Here is a 19,022-nt window from a genome sequence, read left to right as displayed (position 1 = left end):
GCTGATAAAAGAAATTAAAGAGGCACCACAATAAATAAATAAAAATGGAAAGACATCCCAAGTTCATGGATTGGTAGAATTAATGTTGTAAACATGTTCGTACTACTCGAAGTGATGGACAGAGGCAATGCAATCTCCATGAGAATACCAATAGCATTCTTCACAGAAATAGAAAAAAAAAGTTCTAAAATCCATGTGGAATTATAGAAGACCCCAAATAGACAAAATAATCTTGAGCAAAGAGAACAAAGCCGGAGACATCACAATACCTGACTTCAAAGCATATTACAATGTTGGAGTAACCAATGAAGCATGATATGGGCATAAAAACTGACACACAGACCAAAGAAAGAGAGTGCAAAACCCAGATCCACTCATCTACAGCCAACTGATCTTTGACGAAGGTGCCAGAAACATACATTGAAGGAAGAACAATCTCTATAAACAGTACTGGGAAAACTGGATAACCATATGCAGAAGAAGGAAACTGAAGTCCCTCTCTCTCACCATATACAAAAAAAAAAAAACTCAAAATGGATCAAAGACCTATATGTAAGACTGGAAACTATAAAACTACTAAAAGAAAACATAGCAGAAAAACCTTAAGACATTGATGTAGGCTGTGAATTTTTTTTTAATAATATCCCCAAATAAGGCAACCAAAGCAAAAAAATAGACACATGGGATTATATTGAACTAGGAAATCTCTGCACAGCAAAGGAAACAATCAACAGAGGGAAGAGACCACCTGGAGAATGAGAGAAGCTATTCAGAACAGCAAGAAAAAAATCAAATTGAAAATTGAGCAGATTGCTAGGCATGGTGGCGCACGCCTGTAATCCCAGCAGCTCAGGAGGTTGAGGCAGGAGAATTGCAAGTTCAAAGGCAGCCTCAGTAACTTGGTGAGGTCCTAAGACAATTAGCAAGATCATTTCTTAAAATAAAAAAATTGAAAAGGGCTGGGATCTGACTCAGTGGTTTAGTGCCCCTGGTTTAATCCCCTGTACACTACCCCAACTCCCCCCAAAAGCAAATGATGTCTCAAAAGAAGGTGCATATAAATGAGTATGTGGTGTGATTACTTTTCTAAGAAATTCAAAATCAGGCAAAATTTGACTATATTGTCATAAGTTGAGGTATTGGCTACCTTGGAAAGAAGTGATAGTAGGGTGACAGCCAGCAAGAGGAGAGGCGTCTGAGGGTGGTGGAAATTTCCATTGCTCATCTTTGGTCATGATCACATAGGTGTGGTATCTTTGACTTTTACTGAGAATTTAAGATTTTATGGGCTGGGGTTGTGGCTCAGTGGTAGAGCACTTGCCTAGCATGTATGAGGCACTGGGTTCACTTCTCAGCACCAAATATAAATAAGTAAATAAAATAAAGGTCCATCAACAACTAACAAACATGTTTTTAAAAAAAGATTTTATGGTATTTTTATTTACATTATAGCTTAACTACTTTTAGAAGGTAGAAAGTTCTGGCTGGCACCCAAAGAAGTCTTACCCTTTCACAATGACAAGATTACTCTGGACCTGATTATTAAGATACTAGGATTTTCCTATTAAACTCTTGCCTTGTTCTTAGGACGAAGATGATTTGTGAACCCATAATGAACATCATTCACTTTCTAAGAAAAGTCAGAAATATCTATTTCCATGCAAAATATCCTACTGTTTATTAAGCGCCATAACACAATTATCGATAATCCAGTGACAGTTTTCACTGATGGACAGGGAAATGCATTCTCCTAAAGGGTTCTTGGCTTCTGGCCTTACCCAGGTTCCTCAGTGAAGCAATAAAATGCCCCTACTCAATTGCTCACTCACTCTTTCTCTAATCAGGATTTTTTTTTTCTCCCTGCCTCTTTCTCTCTGCTGAAAAGCAGAACTGAACTTCCATCTCTTTCTTTGACACTGAAAAATAAAAAACCTTTCAAAGGCGAGAAAACTATGAATACCGTGAATTGTTTTTTTTTCCCCCCCTCTTTGGGATTTCCCCATAAAAACTCTTTATATGAGAGAAAATCTAAATAAACCTTCTGGCTTCACTTGTTTTTAGTTGGCTTTTTTTTTTTTTTTCCAGTATCAGGGTTTGAACCTAGAGGTGCTTAACCCTTGAGCCACATCCCCAGCCCTTTTTATTTTTTATTTTTCAAATTTGAGACAGGGTTTGGCTAAGTTGCTTAGGACCTCACTAAGTTGCTGAGACTGGCTTTGAAATTGTGATCCTCCTGCCTCAGTTGACTTTTAAGATGACTCATTTTGGAGGTCACACAACTGGATGATATATTATTATTCCTTTCCTATTTGCTGTCGATGCCACCTCAGATTGAATCCATCTAATAAGTTAAAACTGTTCTCTGGCAAAAAAAAAATAATAATTGCCTCTTGCTCTGTATTCTGTATTTGGCCCGTTCTGTGTCTTAATGATGAATTGCAAGGATTAATTCCTGGGAAAGGGTACTTGCTCACAAGTGTTTTTTCTGGGTTTCTAAAAGACCCAGAATATTCAGTGACCTTCAGATAGCAGAGGCATGCATGTCTGAAAAGCAGACTACCTAGAAATTTATGACCACTTCTGGTGTCCCACCTACCTGTCTGAGACTAAAAGTATACCTCCCCTGAATCTCTATGTAAGCTTTGTGCCTGAGTCCCTGAGCAAGATGGCTTTTAAGGACAAAAGTCCCCTTCTTCCAACTTGCTGACTCGTTGCCAGTAAGGTTCTTATCCGCCACTCTGTTTCTTCAGGTGGCACTGGAACCAGTTTTTTGACATTGAAATCCAAATTTGTTTTAGATTCCCTGATAGAGCTGAAGATCCAACCTGCTCACCCTCTGCCTTAAACTGACATTCCACCCTGCATTTACTGTTTCTAGAATCCCATGGGATTGAGGAAAAAAGTTTGAGCTCTTCTCTCCATCCCCTCACCTGCATTTAACCAATCCAAACCAGAGGTTGCATAAGGAAGGAGGAAATGAGCCAGCAATGAGAGGCATCAGAAGCGAGGGATGTACTCACCCAAACCAGAAACAGCAACCCCACAGTCAGAATCCTGTAGCCCTTGAATTGTTCCATGAATGGATTCGCGCAGCCTACACTCTTGAGTTGTGAAGGTGAATTGGGCATTCAGTTGGAGCATAAAGAAGCACAGACTTAGACACTCCCATCACAAGGGAGTGAGTGTACTGTGGCGGCTTTCCAATTTCCTTAAACACTGTCACCTGGCATTACCTACATGTTCTATGGAATACTATGTCTCTATTCTAGCCCTTGTGTCTCTCCAGGATTCTCACAATCCACACTGCCAGGTCCCGGTTTTCTGTCAGAATCCTAGAGTCTCACTTCTGACTTTTGGAACCCACACAGCTTCCTGTACGACAGGTTCCATTCCTGGGTACCAAAGACCACTCACCAAGTCTCTGGGCAAAGCCTGGCTTGAACATCTGAAAAATCGCCGCTTTTACAAGACTCAGGTATAGGTGGTAATTCACTGTGTATAAAAGCCAACGGTGAGAGAATTTACAGTTTGTTGTTGGCTTACAAATTTTCTTAGAATGTATTTGATGTTTATTGTAGTTGCTTTATTGATATATTGGTTCTACAATGAAAGGACTTTAGCAAGACAAATGCCCAAAGTTGGGAAAGGGCATCCGTTGGAGTCAAAATGGATTTTTCCAGGACTGGGCTATAGCTCAGTGGCAAAGTGCTTGCCTAGCATGTGTGAGGCACTGGGTTCAATTCTTAGCATCACATAAAAATAAACAAATAAAGGCATTTTGTCCATCTACAACTACAAAAAATTTTTTTTTTTAAAGTGAAGATTCAGTTGTCATATTTGTGAAAATTTCAAACAAAGAAGCAAATAAAAATAACAATTGAATCTTACTGTCACCTCTACCCAACTCTACCAAATCATAGCAATTTGCCACTCACATCTCAAATGTGTGCAAAGAAATAAAATACCTCCTCAGCTGCTTTCCTCCAGTCCTTCCCAAGTGACTATTATATTTCTGATTTCCTTAGGAATTTATACCATCCCTAAAGTATACCCATAAAATACATATGTAAGATTGTCATTGTCTGATCCAACCTATGAATAAGTGGTATCATGTTGTATCTCTCCTTTGGCAGCTTGCTTTTCTTCCCAACATGTTTTTGAGATTCATTCATGTTGATATATGCAGTTCTGGTTTAATTCACTTAACATGCTGAACCATTTCCCAGTATTTGCATGTTCCAAAATTTATTTCTCCTTTCTCTTGTCTGTAAGTATTTTGGTTGTTTCCAGATTTTCAGTTTTAGAAGCTAAGCTGTGACTCACATCTTTTTACTCCTCTGCTTGTGGGAGGGTGTGAGGATTTCTATGGGAAACGCACACCCTGCAGCTGAAGGCCAGGTTGCATCACGAACTGATGCTTTTTGTAAAATGTAATCAAAATAAATTTAGAGGAAAAAAAGAAATGGGAAAAAAGGACATATAAAATAGGTGCCCTAATTTTGTTATTAGAATCAAGCAACATAAAAACTAGAGTATTTTCCTGTTCTTGTGGCCTGTCCAAACAAATCCTACACAAAGTGACAACTCCAAATTGTGCTTTTTGACAATATAATCCTACCTAGATTGATGCATTTTACATGTGAGAGTTAGTTGTTTTATGAGCTACAAAACTTCCTTCTATGACACATATTCCAGAAGAACTCCCCTGTGAACAATATCTCTGTTCATACAATTGCGAAGAAAAATACTTTGAGGACTGGGGAGGTAGCTCAGTGGTAGAGCACCAAAATTTGTGAAAAGTTTATGTATTCTATGAGGCAGTTGTTTACTTTGTTTTTTAATTTTTTAAAATTTTCTTATTTATTATTTTTGTTGTAGATGAACATAATACCTTTATTTTATTTATTCATTTTCATGTGGTGCTGAGGATTGAACCCAGTGCCTCACACATGCCAGACAAGCACTTCTACCATTGAACCCCAACCCCAGCCCTTGTTACTGACTTTGAATATGTTAAGCTATGGCATCTGTCCTGGGCAAGCTATGTCATTAACGTAGACCAAATATGTTTGTATCTTTCCATGATGTCAGAATTGATTGAAAAACAAATTCACAGACTATATCTCTTTCTTCAGTGGCAGTTTACTGAATACTTGTGGGTCACCTGGTAGTCATAAACTGGGCAAAAACAAATTCTTTTATTCCGATCTTAATTGTTAACAACTATAACACTCAAGTCATACTTCACACTTTACAGAAAAATATATGTATCAGAATATCTTTTTATCTATCAACTATATATACAGACATATTTAGATAGGGGGTCCAGGAAGCTGAACAGCAGAGAGTAGATATGAATGCAAAGAATGAATGCAAATGAGCAGAGAAGATTGGTGGCACTCACCTGTAATCCCAGCAGCTCAGGAGGCTGAGACAGGAGGATCTCCAGTTCAAAACCAGCCTCAACAACAGCAAGTGCTAAGCAACACAGTAAGACCCTGTCTCTAAATAAAATACAGAACAGGGCTGTGGATGTGACTCAGTGGTTGAGTGTCCTTGAATTCAATCTCTGGTACCCCACAAAACAAAAAGATTAGGAACCAGCCTAAGAACTTGTTCAGGGCACAGAGCTGTCTCAGTGTAGGAACTCATTCTAGGCCACTGTCCGGACAAAAGGGCAGTTTCAGAGTGTCAGCTTGAGATGTCAGATTGGAGTGGGCTGTGTGTGATCATCACAGGCAGGAGAAATTCTTCTAAAGCCTGAGGACAGAGATTTGGAGGTTGGTCACTATGGAGATTTTCTTGGGCAAAGCTTATGAGGAGTAACCAGGTGATGGGATCAGGGTACCACCATGTCCCAGTCTCAGAGTGCTCCTCCTTTTACGGGCCTTGAGTGAGGGGGTTGCTTCATTCAGCCATCTGGTTTGTCCAGTAAGATCAGGGACCTGGTTTTCCCGAAATGAGTGTGATACGCCCATGCATCCTTATGCTTCTGATTAATTTGACGAGTCTATAGAAGTTCATTTTTATTAGCATGATCTATTTATCAGTTTATGTCTTATGGTTGTGCCAAACAGATGAGGCCGTTTACTTGTACAAACAAGGTAAAGAGTCATTCCACCTCGACACTTAACTCAAATGGAGTAGGTTATGGCAAACTGAGTAACTCAGGTTCAGGCACAGCCTGAAAACTGCTGTTCTGTATATCATGGCCAGGTCACAGCCTGCTCTCCACAGTGTCATTAAGAAGTGACAACCTTATTTATTATAAATTTAACTGATGTTTTTAAGCAAGCACCTTTAATGTAGTCTTTCCTTAATGTCTCAGCAATTACTCATGTTCGTTTTGCTTTTTTTTTTTTTTTCAGTCTTCATAGTCCAAACTGTGAGAGGCTCACAAAGCACTAATTTTTTTTTTAGCACTTTTGTGTTATTTACTTCCCCCCCCCTTTTTTTTTTTTCACATAAGGGAGTTTATTAAGAAAACAGAGTGTCTCCCTGCAGAGTAAGAGAGAAAGGAAAAGAAAGGGCGTGTGCTAGAGAGAGTGGAAAGACAGGAGGATAGAGAAAAGTGAGAAGGACAGACAGAAGAAAAATGGAAAAGATGGCGGGGAAGCTACAGTAAAACAGTTGAATTCCGCCGGGTTAACAGGGGACCAATATCGGAGAAGGATACTTGCAAGCTGACTGATGAACCAATAGCTAGCTAGGATGTTCACAGATTGACAAGTGGTTTGGAGGCGGGGACAAAGACTGCACCTGATGGGTGGGCGAGCAGCTTTATACATTACATTCCCCCATTTCTTTTTTTTATAAGAAAATCTTTTGCTCTCCAGTTCTTTCCGAAGACTTCTCTCTTCTTCCTGCCTAAGTGACTGGGGCTGGTTTTGCAGGTGAGATGTAAAAAGTCCATTCTCCTTCCAGACTTCCAAAGGCAGATGGTTTTCATGGACTTCATTTCCTCAATTTGACTGATTCCCCTATTTCTACACTAACTGCCTATCCCCAATTCTGACTTTATTTACCCCTCTAATTCTAGGAACTCCTTTGCTGTAGGGAAAGGGGGTCGATGACCGCTCTGGCTTCTTCGAGCTGAAAGTGGGCAGCGTGGGAGTTTGGAGTTCCCTTTTTAGAAATCGGGTCAATTGAGGGGTCCAAGGTAGAAGTCTGGTTGGGAAGAGCAGGTTGTAAAGGCATCTAGGGATGGGTGCTTCTAGGAGAGAAGAACAAAAAGACATGAGTACTGAATTGAGATTGATACAATATAAATGTTGCAGAATCTGGAACACGCCAATGCATATCATAAAGATGAGGGAAGTCAATAATTCCTCATCAGGGGGTGGAAGAACTGAGAAGTTGTTCCCATAACAAGGCCTAGCAAAGGCTGGAAAGGACAAGGCCATTATTTGGGAACTTTAACATTGTCTAGGTTATCAGGAATGTAAACACATTTAGTAGAGATACTAGCAAACATAGATTAAGCCTACCTGTGTCTGTAGGCCTTAAACTGACTAAAAACTTCTGACTCTGGCAGTTTCTCTTGATAGTTATTAGGCACATTTGCCTAAGAATCTCTCTTTTGTAGCTTTTAAATGCCCAAGAATGGCTATATTTTGGTTTTAACTGTTTTGCTAGGTGTTTAAGATCAAGCTGGTCAAAGTGACCTGTTCCTGACTGTTAAAGAGTCAGCTGAGTTCCCACAGGGGTCACTCATAGAGAACTTAAGAGCAGCTTCTTAGCTCCATTAGTGCCATTGGTTAGGCAGGGTCTTCTCAATGAGGTGGCTCCCCTTGGAAGCATTAGGGGTGTCTCCCTTTTTCCATGACCCTCCTCTGCAGCAGGTGCACTGAGTGGCTTTTCCTCTAGTGGCCTCATCAATCTCCTTGCTCAGGAGGTTGTGTGACCCAGAGTTGCAAAGCTCCTTGGAGAAGTCCTCTTGTTCCCTGGGTTCAGGCTGACCTTGAGGGCAAGACCTAAATATGGACTTTTCTTGACCTCTGACTCAATCTCTAAGTTTGATCTTAACCATCAAGCAAGTCAGTCTCACCAGTCATAAAGTAAGAGTACTGGGCTTTAGCTTCAATGTCTATAACTCTACAGTTATTTACCCCCTTTTATCTAATTGGGGTTTACATTATACAGTGTTCACTCTTGAAGCAATACTTCTGCAAAATATTGATCAGGCAACAATTAGAGTTTACAAGGAAAATACAAAATGGAATCACAAACAAAAGTTTGTGCAATAGCTATCTTGCATTTTGGCTGAGTTCCCATTTGAGATCACAGTAATCTTTACAACAAACGTCAGACTTTTGAACGCAACTTTAAATGAGTTAAAGTCTGGTTTACTTTGGAGCCATTCTGACGTGCAGCAGAGTTGTGAGGCAGAGCCTTACTCAGGTAAGGCGGGGCTTTTCCTAAAGCTAATTTTTTCCTCTTTTGCCATGACCAGCATGACCAAATTCTCAAATTCAGTGAGGGGCAAAGGAATATTAGAAAATAAAGGTCTATAAACACAAATTTTGAAGATTAAGCTGAGATCAGATGGAACTCTGTTCTCTGATGGAAATGCAGATCTAAAGAGTTATGTCAGCAATGTTTATATATGTATGTAAGCATTAAAGAAAAGCTGAGAGAGCTTTTAACTGTCCTCTCAATAACTTTTAGAAATACATTTAACAAAATTTTATATGCACCCTATTGATGACAGGTCCTATAATAGAACATTAAATGATAGGTTTACCATTACAGACAAGTTTAATTTGGAGAATAGCAGCTTGATAAATTTTCTACTTTAAAGACTTGTATACCTGGAAAATAAGAACACATTTAATATACAAAGAATAATGTTTTTAAGTATGTTACTCCATGGAATAACTTTGTAAATTAATTAGATGTCTCTAACAAACACATTTGAGTAATCTCATACATGTCGATTTTAATTCATTCATCTTATTGTAAAAAAACCAAGATATCAGACAAGTGTAAAAAAAAAAAAAGATGTCAGACAAGTGTAAACACTGTTTGCCGTCTCTTTCCCGTTGAAGAAAAGTCCTAGAAAAATTGATGTTAGACATTATTTTATTAGTGTGACCACCTAGAGACTTGTGAGTTAATTTTAAAGACATTTTACTTCTATTAGTTTACCCAATTTAAATTGAACCTCTTTAAATCACGTGAATTAAAAATATTTGGATCCATTTTTAAAATTTTAATTTTTATGCGCACTTATATTTAACACAAAAGTAAAGGCCTTGTAGTATTTATCTCCATTGCAATGCAACAAATGCTCAAAAATAACTCTAGAGTTGGATAAAAAGAACTGATCAAAAATTATTAACCTAGGTATGTAGGATCAAAATTGTGAGCTCAAAAATATAGCATTTAAGAAAAACGAAAGTCCTAGAAGAAAAATGATAATGGTCATTAATTATAGCATGACAAAATGAGAAGGAGAGAAAAGGTGAAAGGGAGAAAAGTATGTAGCCCAGGAGAAATTTAAAATGGACACTTTTTTCTTCCTTGGGTTTGAAACTGGTCTCCCACTGCGCCTTCCTCCATTTACATTTCAATGTAAGCCTTGACTGAGATATAAGTAGGGTCTGGAGGCACTTGAGCCTGCAGGAAGAGCCAAGAAACAAGAAAGAAGAGACTTGATAAGGAATCCCTTTCCATCTGCCCGCTCACTCACGGAAGCTGTGTGCCATTACACAAACGGATTTTGATGGCTTTAAGTTCCTGGGGTTCCCAGGGTGGAATTTGCCAGATTGGAGGACCCAGATTCCATGGTGGGGACTGATACACCTGAGTCTGTGGTCAGGGCATCCCAAGGCCAGAGTACGGGGCTGGAGATGAGGGGCAGCACATAGATGGTGTTATCACACAAACATCCATGTGGGGCCAGGCAAAAGCCGAGAAGAGTTGAGGACCTGATATCATGGTTTTCGAGGGCGAGTGCGCGAGCGCAAGATGAGCCTCAACCCTGAGAGAATCATAAAATCAGGAATAAAATCATAAAATCAGGAATCCACCCTGCAGATAAGACTGACTAAGGGGGCCTGCTGTATAAATCAGCCTAGGGGAACCGGCCTACTCACCAACCTGAAGTCCGGTGATAAATGCAGAGCAGAGCGACCAGGCAGAATGGAAGGTGGAGGCTTGTCCGGGGGCACTGGGGAGTCAGATCTGAGTCACGGCACCACTGTAAGGGAATTTCCACGGAACCACGCCAGACACGGGAAATCACATAAGGGAGTTTATTAAGCGAACAGAGTGTCTCCCTGCTGGGTAAGAGAGAAAATGAGAGGAAAAGAGAAAGGAAAAAAAAGGGTGCACGCTAGAGAAAGTGGAAAGTCGGGAGGATAGAGAAAAGTGAGGACAGACAGAAGAAGAATGGAAAAGATCCCATTATTTTTTAATATGTATTTTTTAGTTGTAGGTGAACCTGATACCTTTATTTTATGTGGTACTGAGGATCGAACCCAGGGCCTCACACCTGCTAGGTGAGTGCTCTACCACTGAGCCACATACAACCCCAGCCCCAGCACTAATGTTTTTATATGAAATATTGAATTCTGCTTCTGTTGGCATTTTATCTGTTTACCCTTTTTATTTCAAATAATTATTTTCGATTTTGAATGGAAATAATTTGTAGTTACAAATTTAGTTTACTTAAATTATTTTATTTCAAATAATTATTTTAGGTTTTAAGTTAAAAATAGTAATTTAGTTAGTTTATATATTCAAATTATTTATTTAAATCAAAATAATTTTGAACCGAAAATTTAAATTTTAGATCCCAGAAGACTTTGAAGACTTAAAAAATAAACACCCCATAGGCATTGCTAATACATTAGAGGAAAGCTACATTAAGGATGTTTGTATAAATAAATCCCACTTACATTTTGATAACTTCCTTCCCCTGTGAGCCAGCACATCTTCACAAATAATACACTGGAGTCTCAGCTCTTCACTGCCCATTAGAGTTATAAAATGACTTTCAATAGATAAGGGATTGCGCTTTGAAATTTAATATAAACATCAGCCCTTATTTCTTCAGGAACAACTCCATCATCATCCTTTCATTTATCACTAACCGGGTGTTTTAGAAAATCTGGTTTTTTTTTGGTTCCTTTTAAGTTTCGGTTATGGAAATTTTCAAACATGCAAACAGAGACACTAGTACAACAAACCTGTTGTACCCACCACTGAGCTTCAACAATCATCAAAACGTGGCTAATCTTCTTCCATTTCCACTCCTTCTAAAATGTGGCCCCTCCCAGTTATTCTGTAGTAAATCTCAGACATCAGAGCTGTTTTAAAAATGTTTTTAGTTGTAGATGAACACAATATCTTTATTTTATTTTTACGTGGTGCTGAGGATCAAACCCAGTGCCTCACACGTGTTAGGCGAGGGCTCTACCTACCACTGAGCCACAACTCCAGTCCCTCACATAGTTTAATCTTTAAACATTTTGGTGTATAGCCTTTTTTAAAAAAAAGTGATTCTTTTTTTGATAAACATTTACACTAGAATCAGAAATGTCAGTAGAAAAATAAATTTTAGATACTTTTCTATTGTACAAAGATTTGATCACTTGTAGCAGTTAGTGAAGTAACCTACTACAAAACATGAGGCTGATTTTGGTCACAACCAGAGTCTATCTGCTCAAAGAGAATTGTAAGTTCTCAAAACTTTCTGTGTGTGGGTCCCTGATGGCACTTTAGGGAGTAGTTAGTAATGAGCAGGTGAATGTCTGGCCAGGTCATGGGTTTACTTTAAGTTACTCTTAAGGTTTTCTTTTCTTTCTTGCTTTTTATTTACCCTTGGTACTTGGGATTGAATCCAGGGGGCTTAACCACTGAGCCATATCCCCAGCCCTTTTTTATATTTTTATTTAGAGACAAGGTCTCGATGAGTTGCTTAGGGCCTCCCTAAGTTGCTGAGGCTGGCTTTGAAGTCACAATCCTCCTGTCTCAGCCTCCTAAGCCATTGGGATTACAGGTGTGCACCACTGTGCACAGCAAATTTTTTTTTAAATGACAGTTGAGTAACTTGCAGCAGGTAATCTGTAGAAAAACCTCGGTACACAGATCTTGAAAATAAGCAAACAGAAAGGAAAGGCACTAATGGAGAGTGGGTGGTGGGTAATTGGGGGAATGCATCAAGAAAGAAGGATTCATGGCACTAATTCTCATTAAAGGGACCTCAGGGTCCACTGAGGTCAGGGTCAAACTAGGAGTTATGGCTATTGGTGTCTCCATATATTTTGGAAGGGAGGTGCACCAAGATAAATTCAGACCGACCACTGACCCCAAGACCCACATTAACAAGGGTTTGACTTGTAGATAAACCTCCCTCCCCAACAGGATGGCCACCATAACAGTTCTGAAGAGGACCAATTAGGGTCAAAGACTCCACCAACGGATGTGGAGGAGGAGTTGAATACCTGGTTGGAAAAAAAAAAGGTAGTTCTCAAGACAAACACTAATAAATTTAGAAGCAGCATTGTTTCCTTGGTGGCTTTCTGCCCAGGGACAACCTACTGTCTCTCTCCAGTGCTCTCTGTTTGAGCCTCACTTTATTTTCACTTGTAATAAAGTTCTCTCACATAGCTTTTGGTGTCTGACTTTCCATTTTCTTTTGTGGGAACACAGGAAATGAGGTTTAGAGCTTCGACTTCCTGCTGTCCTATGACAGTGCCAGGGCTTCACATTCTAGGAAAGGGTTCCTTAGGGAAGGCTGACCTGTCTGCCATGTAATAAGACCTCAATACAAACCAGAGCAGTCAGAAAGGGCATAGGAGTCAAAAGTCAACAAACCATTTATAAACTTAAGAGATGCAATGATTTAAAGTTATTGACATGAACTGTTTCTCACTAGTTTAGACATTTTATAAGAATTAGTATCTTGCTGCAAAAAAAGTTAATAGCACAGAGAGAGCTCTTTCTCACATAATAATCATTATGCTTTTCTATATGAACTTAAATTTCCACAAAGTGTCTTTACCCCAGAATCCTGTTAAAGAATGGAGAGATCTGCTTTTATGGTTGGGGGCTGCTTCCCCTCATTAAAAAAAAAGTGGGGGAATGGAAGCACAGCTGGGGTAGTGGTGGTTGCATCTGTCTCTAAGAAAGTCAGTTGTTGGCAAAAACTCTCAAAAAACTATATAAAGTAAAATGTTCAACTGGGGCACAGTGGTGCATGCTTGTAAACCCAGTGGCTCAGGAGGTTGATGCAGGAGATTGCAAGTTCAAAGCCAGCCTCAGCAATTTAGCAAGGCTCTAAGCAAATTAGTAAGGCCCTGTTTCAGGAAAAAAAAAAAAAAAAAGCCAGGGGAGGGGTGCTAGGGATGTTGTTCAGTAGATAAGCTCCCCTGGGTTTAATCTGTACCACAAACAAACAAACAAACTGTATAAGTCATTAGATATGGGGAAAAAAAAAAAAACCCCAAACAGTGATGCTTGAGAAAAGGGTATGAATACATTGTTAGCTTTCTCAGTGCATTCTTTCCCAAGGACAGTACAATCCTTAGAAAGGAAATTAAAGCATTGATCCTTCCTCAAATACATCCTTCCCCAGTGACAGTACAATAGAACCCTGAGGGGAAGGAGATAAACACTGAATGCTGAACCCAGTCCCTCCATTTTTCTCCAAGTAAAAGTATTGCCCGGTAAACACGACTTTTCAAATTCTCACAAACCTGTTTCCTGAGTACCCAAATTGATATGCTCACTAGACCACCCCTCAAAATAACCTATATAAACCCAGTTCCTTTCTGTGTTCAGTGGCTCATTTTCCACCAGGAAAGTGGGTCCACCGATACCATTTCATCCCTGCATCCCCTGCTCCTGTGTGAAACTTCCTTCCTGAATAAACAGTTGAGATGATTCATGAGGTTTGTGTCTGTTCAGTCTTTTTGTGCTAACATTTTGTTTCCTTGATTGGGAATCGCTAGTGAAGTAATATTCCCTACTTCCCTCAGCTGATGAGGCCTGGAGTCTGACCATCAGATCCTCCTCCCCAAAGTCCCTATAGCTCCCCCATCAGACTCCCCCTTACAAACTCCACACTCTCTCTTCCCTTTGCCATCCCCTCTCCATACAGGGCCAAAAACACTTCCTCCCCAGCAAATGGTAGGGACTAAAGGGACCATCCAAGTTCATATCTTCTTCTCATAACAGATATGTCTGTTACAAGGACAAATTAGGCTTATTTTCTGAAAACCCTGCCAAATATAGGAAGGAATTTATCCATCTGACTCAGGCTTATCATCTTACTTGGGCAGATGTATATTACATATTAGTTTCCACCCTGACCAATGATGATCATGCCCACATGTGACAGGCTGCTAGAGATCTTGCAAATCTCTTGAAGGCTGAAACCCTGCAATCTATCCATTCTCTCAGTTGAATCTGATTGGACATACCAACTGGGGTTATCAGGTTACATCATATGGTCACTTGACTCCTTGAGGGAATGTCAAAAAAATTCTCGCACCCAAGTAAACGAGGAAAAGATAAAGGAAATCACTCAGGGGCCCAATGAAAATCCTGCCCTATTTTTTACCTGACTTACTGAGGCAGTCACCAAATATACAAATTTGGACATCAACAGTCCTGGGGCAATCTCTTTATACACTTTAACTTTATTAGCAGATCTGCACCTGACATTCGCAAGAAACTCAGACACTTAGAGAAGGGTGCCAAAGCTTTCCAGAAGCAATCTCTAAATACTGCTTTTAAGACCTTTAGTAATAGGGAAGAGAAGGCCAAACAGGAGAAAGAAAAGCATCAGCTCCCAGCCTCAACCATCCATAGACCCAAAAAGCCACTGCTGCTCACGGCCCCACCAGACTCTCTAAAGCATCTCTGGGGCCCTATTTCCAATGTGGACAAAGTGGACATTGGGCAAAGCCTTGTCAAAATCCAAGTCCCCCCCTCCCACTAAGCGGTGTGTCAAATGTGGGCAGTGGGAGGTGAAATATCCCCAGGGAAAAACACCCCTCCCTTCAATGTAGTCAGCTTCCCAAGTTCCCTAAATTTGAGGAACCCTAGGTTACAGGGATGGTAAACAGTCAAGTAGCAGGCAAATGTTCCCCTTCTGAAGACATTTTAAGGGCACAACTAACTGGTAAATGTCCTCCCTTAACCCCATCAACCCAACAGCCAATGGCATGTCTCAGTAAGAAGCATAATAATGTTTCATAATTTTCTGTATGCTAACCTGACCTGATTACCAACTGGGGAAAAAAGGGTTAAAAAGTCCTAGGCAGCAACTTTTAGCAGAAGTCTGCCTGTAAACTGCAAAAGCCAGCAGACCCTGTGGGGGATCAGCCTGAGACTAAAGAAAAAAGTGTCCATTTTAACTTCTCATGGGCTGCAACACAGAAAAATGTTTTTTTTTTTGTTGTTTTTTTTTTTTTTTGCGGTGCTGGGGATTGAACCCAGGGCCTTATGCTTGCAAGGCAAGCATTCTACCAACTGAGCTATATCCCCAGCCCAGAAAAATGGTTTTAAGACACTCTTTCTTTCTCTCCCCCTCCATCTCTCTCTTTCTCTCTCCCCCTCTCTCTGTCATATTGCTTTACTGAAATAATTAAGGGCCATGTCATTTTTTTCTAGGACTCTTATTTTTTAAATCCCATATTTTTTGAGCTCATGATTTTGATCCTACATACCTATGTTAATGTTTTTCTGATCAGCCCTATTTTTATTCAACTCTAGAATTTTTTAAACATCTATAACATTGCAATGGAGATTCACCTACAAAAAAACTACAAGGCCTTTGTTTGTGTTATGTGTCTATCATGTCATCTGTCTATATATGTGTGTGCACCCACATATCATGTACATGATGTCAAAATTGGCATATAGATAATGAGCACTCATGAATTAAAATTCAAAAACATGTATCCAAATACCTTTATTACACGTGATTTAAAAGGCTCAATTTAAATTGGGTAAACAAATAAAAGTAAAGACATCTTTAAAATACAAATTTACAAGTTTCTCTATGTGGTCAAACTAATAGGATGTTTATTATAAAATGTCTAATATTCATTTTTTCTAGGACTTTTTTTCAACAAGGGACAAATGGCTAGTACTATTCAATACATTTGTCTGACATCTTGTAAAATAAGCATATTGAATTTGATATGTATGGGATTAATCATGAATGTGTTTGTTAGAGACATTTGATTAATTTACAAAGTTAAAATGCTAATGGTTAATATAACATCAAGTACCCCTAACTTCTTGAATTCCATGGGATGATATACTCGAACATTGTTTGTGTTTTCATAAACTGGTAAACAAATGGATGTAATTCTAAATACAAAGGGTCCAAAAGTTTCAACTGCGTTTTCAATTAGAATACAGTAAATAGTGTAAGGTATTTTCTCTTATTAAAATGGAATAAAGAAATTTGAAGGTTCTAGGTATAAACATGTTTAATAGGAGGGAAAATGTTTCTGGGTAAGAGAGTCCTTGTGTGAGAAAATAAATGACATGAGAATCTATGTAAGTAAAGGGCAACTTTCAACAAGTTTATGTGTAACTAAGCTGGTTATATGTATGTGAAACAATCGGTTAAAGCATTTTAAGGTTTATCCCTAAGGACAATTACTGATGTACTGGTATAAAACCAATCTTTAATCTATATGTTAAACTGACAAGAATTTCTTAAAACAATTTCCTCTTAACATTATGTCTACTAATTTTTATTCTTTAAAGCAACTAGTTTTGAAGAAATTAGGGTTTTATACAACTCTAATTAAACAGTAACTGTTTCAAGTATTACTCTACATTTCAGAGTCTAAATTTTTCTCTGAAAGTTAAACTTGGTTAATTTAAAAACATCAATGTAATCATAGTACTATCACTCTTCTTTTTATATTGAATGTTTTCATATCTTCCAGGAATACAAGTCCTGAAAGCAGGAAAATTTAAAAGAACATTTTTTACCAAGCTGCTGTTCTCCAAACTGAAGTTGTCTGGAATGGTGATTTTAAACTTATAAGACTAAAAAATTTAATTGGGGATTTATTCATATCATTTAATGTTCTGTAACTGCACCTAAATCTTATGTTACTTTCTACACTGGGATAAAAATGTAAAAGTATTTCTAAAAGATAATAATAGCTTAATCTGTTTAAAGGTTAATATCATGAAACACGAAAGCATTTTGCCACTTTTCCACTTGAAAGCAAAGTTAAAAGTTCTCTCAGCCTTTCTTTGATTCATGTTTTAAATGTAATGTTATATTATATTAACTAATGTTCATATAGACTCTGAAAACAATATATCCAAACTTTGTAAAATGACATTTAAGAAAGAGGCAAAGATCAGCTTCAGGAACTAGAACACTTTACCTAAAATATATGAAAAGTCCTGCCTTACCTAAGATAAGGCTCTGCCTCCCACCTTACTGCATGTTAAAATGGCTTCAAAATAGGCTGGACTTTGACTCATTTAAAAGTTGTGTTCAGAAGATTGATGTTTGTTGTAAAGATTACTGTGATCACACGGATGTAATGTATAACACTGCCCAAACTCCAGACAGCTGTTACACAAACTGAACATGTTTTTACTCTTGTTAATTTCTTTTTGTATTTCCTTGTGAACTCTATAACTGTTGCTTGTTAATGTTTTGCAGAGGTACTACTTCAAGAACCTAGGCTAATTTGAGATAATAAGCCATCACCTACAAGACAGATAGATAGGATATAAGGCTAACTTCCAAAACTAATACAGACCCCAATTAAATACAAGGAGTAAATGACTGTAAGGTTATGGACATTGAAATTAAAGTCCAGGATGCTTACTTTAAGACTGGTGAGACTGGTGTGTTAGATGTTTAACACCAAGGCTTAAAAACTGAGGTTAAAATAAAAGGGTCAAGATAACCAGCATTTGGCTCTTGCTCTCTGAGTCAGTCTGAACCCAGGGAACTAGAGAACTCTTCTCAGGAACTTTGTAACTCTGGGCCACATAACCTCTCGATCAGGGAGATTATTGAGACCACTGGAGAATGAAAAGTCAATCAGAGCACCTGCTGCAAAGAGGAGGGTCATTGGAGAAGGGAGACATCCCTGATGCTTCCAAGGGAAGCAACCTCATCAAGAAGACCCTAACCCATTCTAACAAGCAGATGGCACTAAAAGAGCTAAGAAGCTGCTCCTAAGTTCCCCAAGAATGACCCCTATGGGAACTCAGCTGACTCTTAACAGCAGATATGAACAAGTTCAGTTTGACCAACTTGATCTTAAACACCTAGCAAAAACAGTTATAACCAAAATACAGCCATACTTTGGCATTTAGAAGGAAAACAATAGTTCTTTTAAATAAAACTTAAGATGTACACTTGTGTCAGTCCCACAACCCCAAACTTCTGAGGTTTTTCCTTTGTGAGGCTCATATTTATCCCTGCCTACCAAAATTAAACTAGCCTCTGTACCTTAGTTTTCCTTACTCCCGAAGCTGACACTTAACCCCATAATCAAAGCCTACCCATTCCAATAACAGCCACTAGACTAGGAGAGCCCCCAACTTATTCCCTTACTAATAAGGCTAGAAATAGCCACCAGGATTAAGGAAATCTTCTTCACAGAATGTGTATTAAATCCCTATGTTTTATTGTCTGAACCTATTCAAGTACAATGTAATGCCCCACGAAACATGAATTATGTTAAATATGAGAATTGTACAGAGTTCTGTAAAATTCAGAGTTCAGTAAAATTCAGAGGCGATTATCCCAGCCAAGATAACCATGCCAGCTATTAGCCACCAGATAAAATGTTTAGGATTTTTACAGGGAGCCAGGGGGCTACTGGCCTTTATAACAATTTGTCCTGGACTCTGTCCTAGCTCCCTGTGAAAATACTAAACATTTTATCTGGTGGCTAATAGCTGGCATTGTTATCTTGGCTGGGATAATCGCCTCTGAATTTTACTGAAACCCAGCAAACTCAAGTACATATTGATCAGGAAATTCTAAGTGAGGTCCAGCCACTAAAAGATTC

General features: G+C 38.8%; 1 protein-coding gene across 1 annotated transcript in view; it reads right to left on the bottom strand.

The window, feature by feature from the left end:
* Positions 1-3,077, bottom strand: part of LOC124969884 (NXPE family member 3-like) — a 29,575-nt gene extending 26,498 nt beyond the window's left edge. The window contains exon 1 of the mRNA XM_047532882.1: positions 3,021-3,077. Within this exon, the coding sequence (XP_047388838.1) occupies positions 3,021-3,077 (57 nt within the window). The remainder of the gene's footprint in view (positions 1-3,020) is intronic.
* Positions 3,078-19,022: the final 15,945 nt, after the last annotated feature.

The sequence above is a fragment of the Sciurus carolinensis genome, chromosome 18 (genome assembly GCF_902686445.1).
Source record: "Sciurus carolinensis chromosome 18, mSciCar1.2, whole genome shotgun sequence".
Taxonomy (NCBI): Eukaryota; Metazoa; Chordata; class Mammalia; order Rodentia; family Sciuridae; genus Sciurus; species Sciurus carolinensis.
Note: the sequence above shows the minus strand (reverse complement) of the source record. Positions and strands in the feature narration are given on the sequence as shown.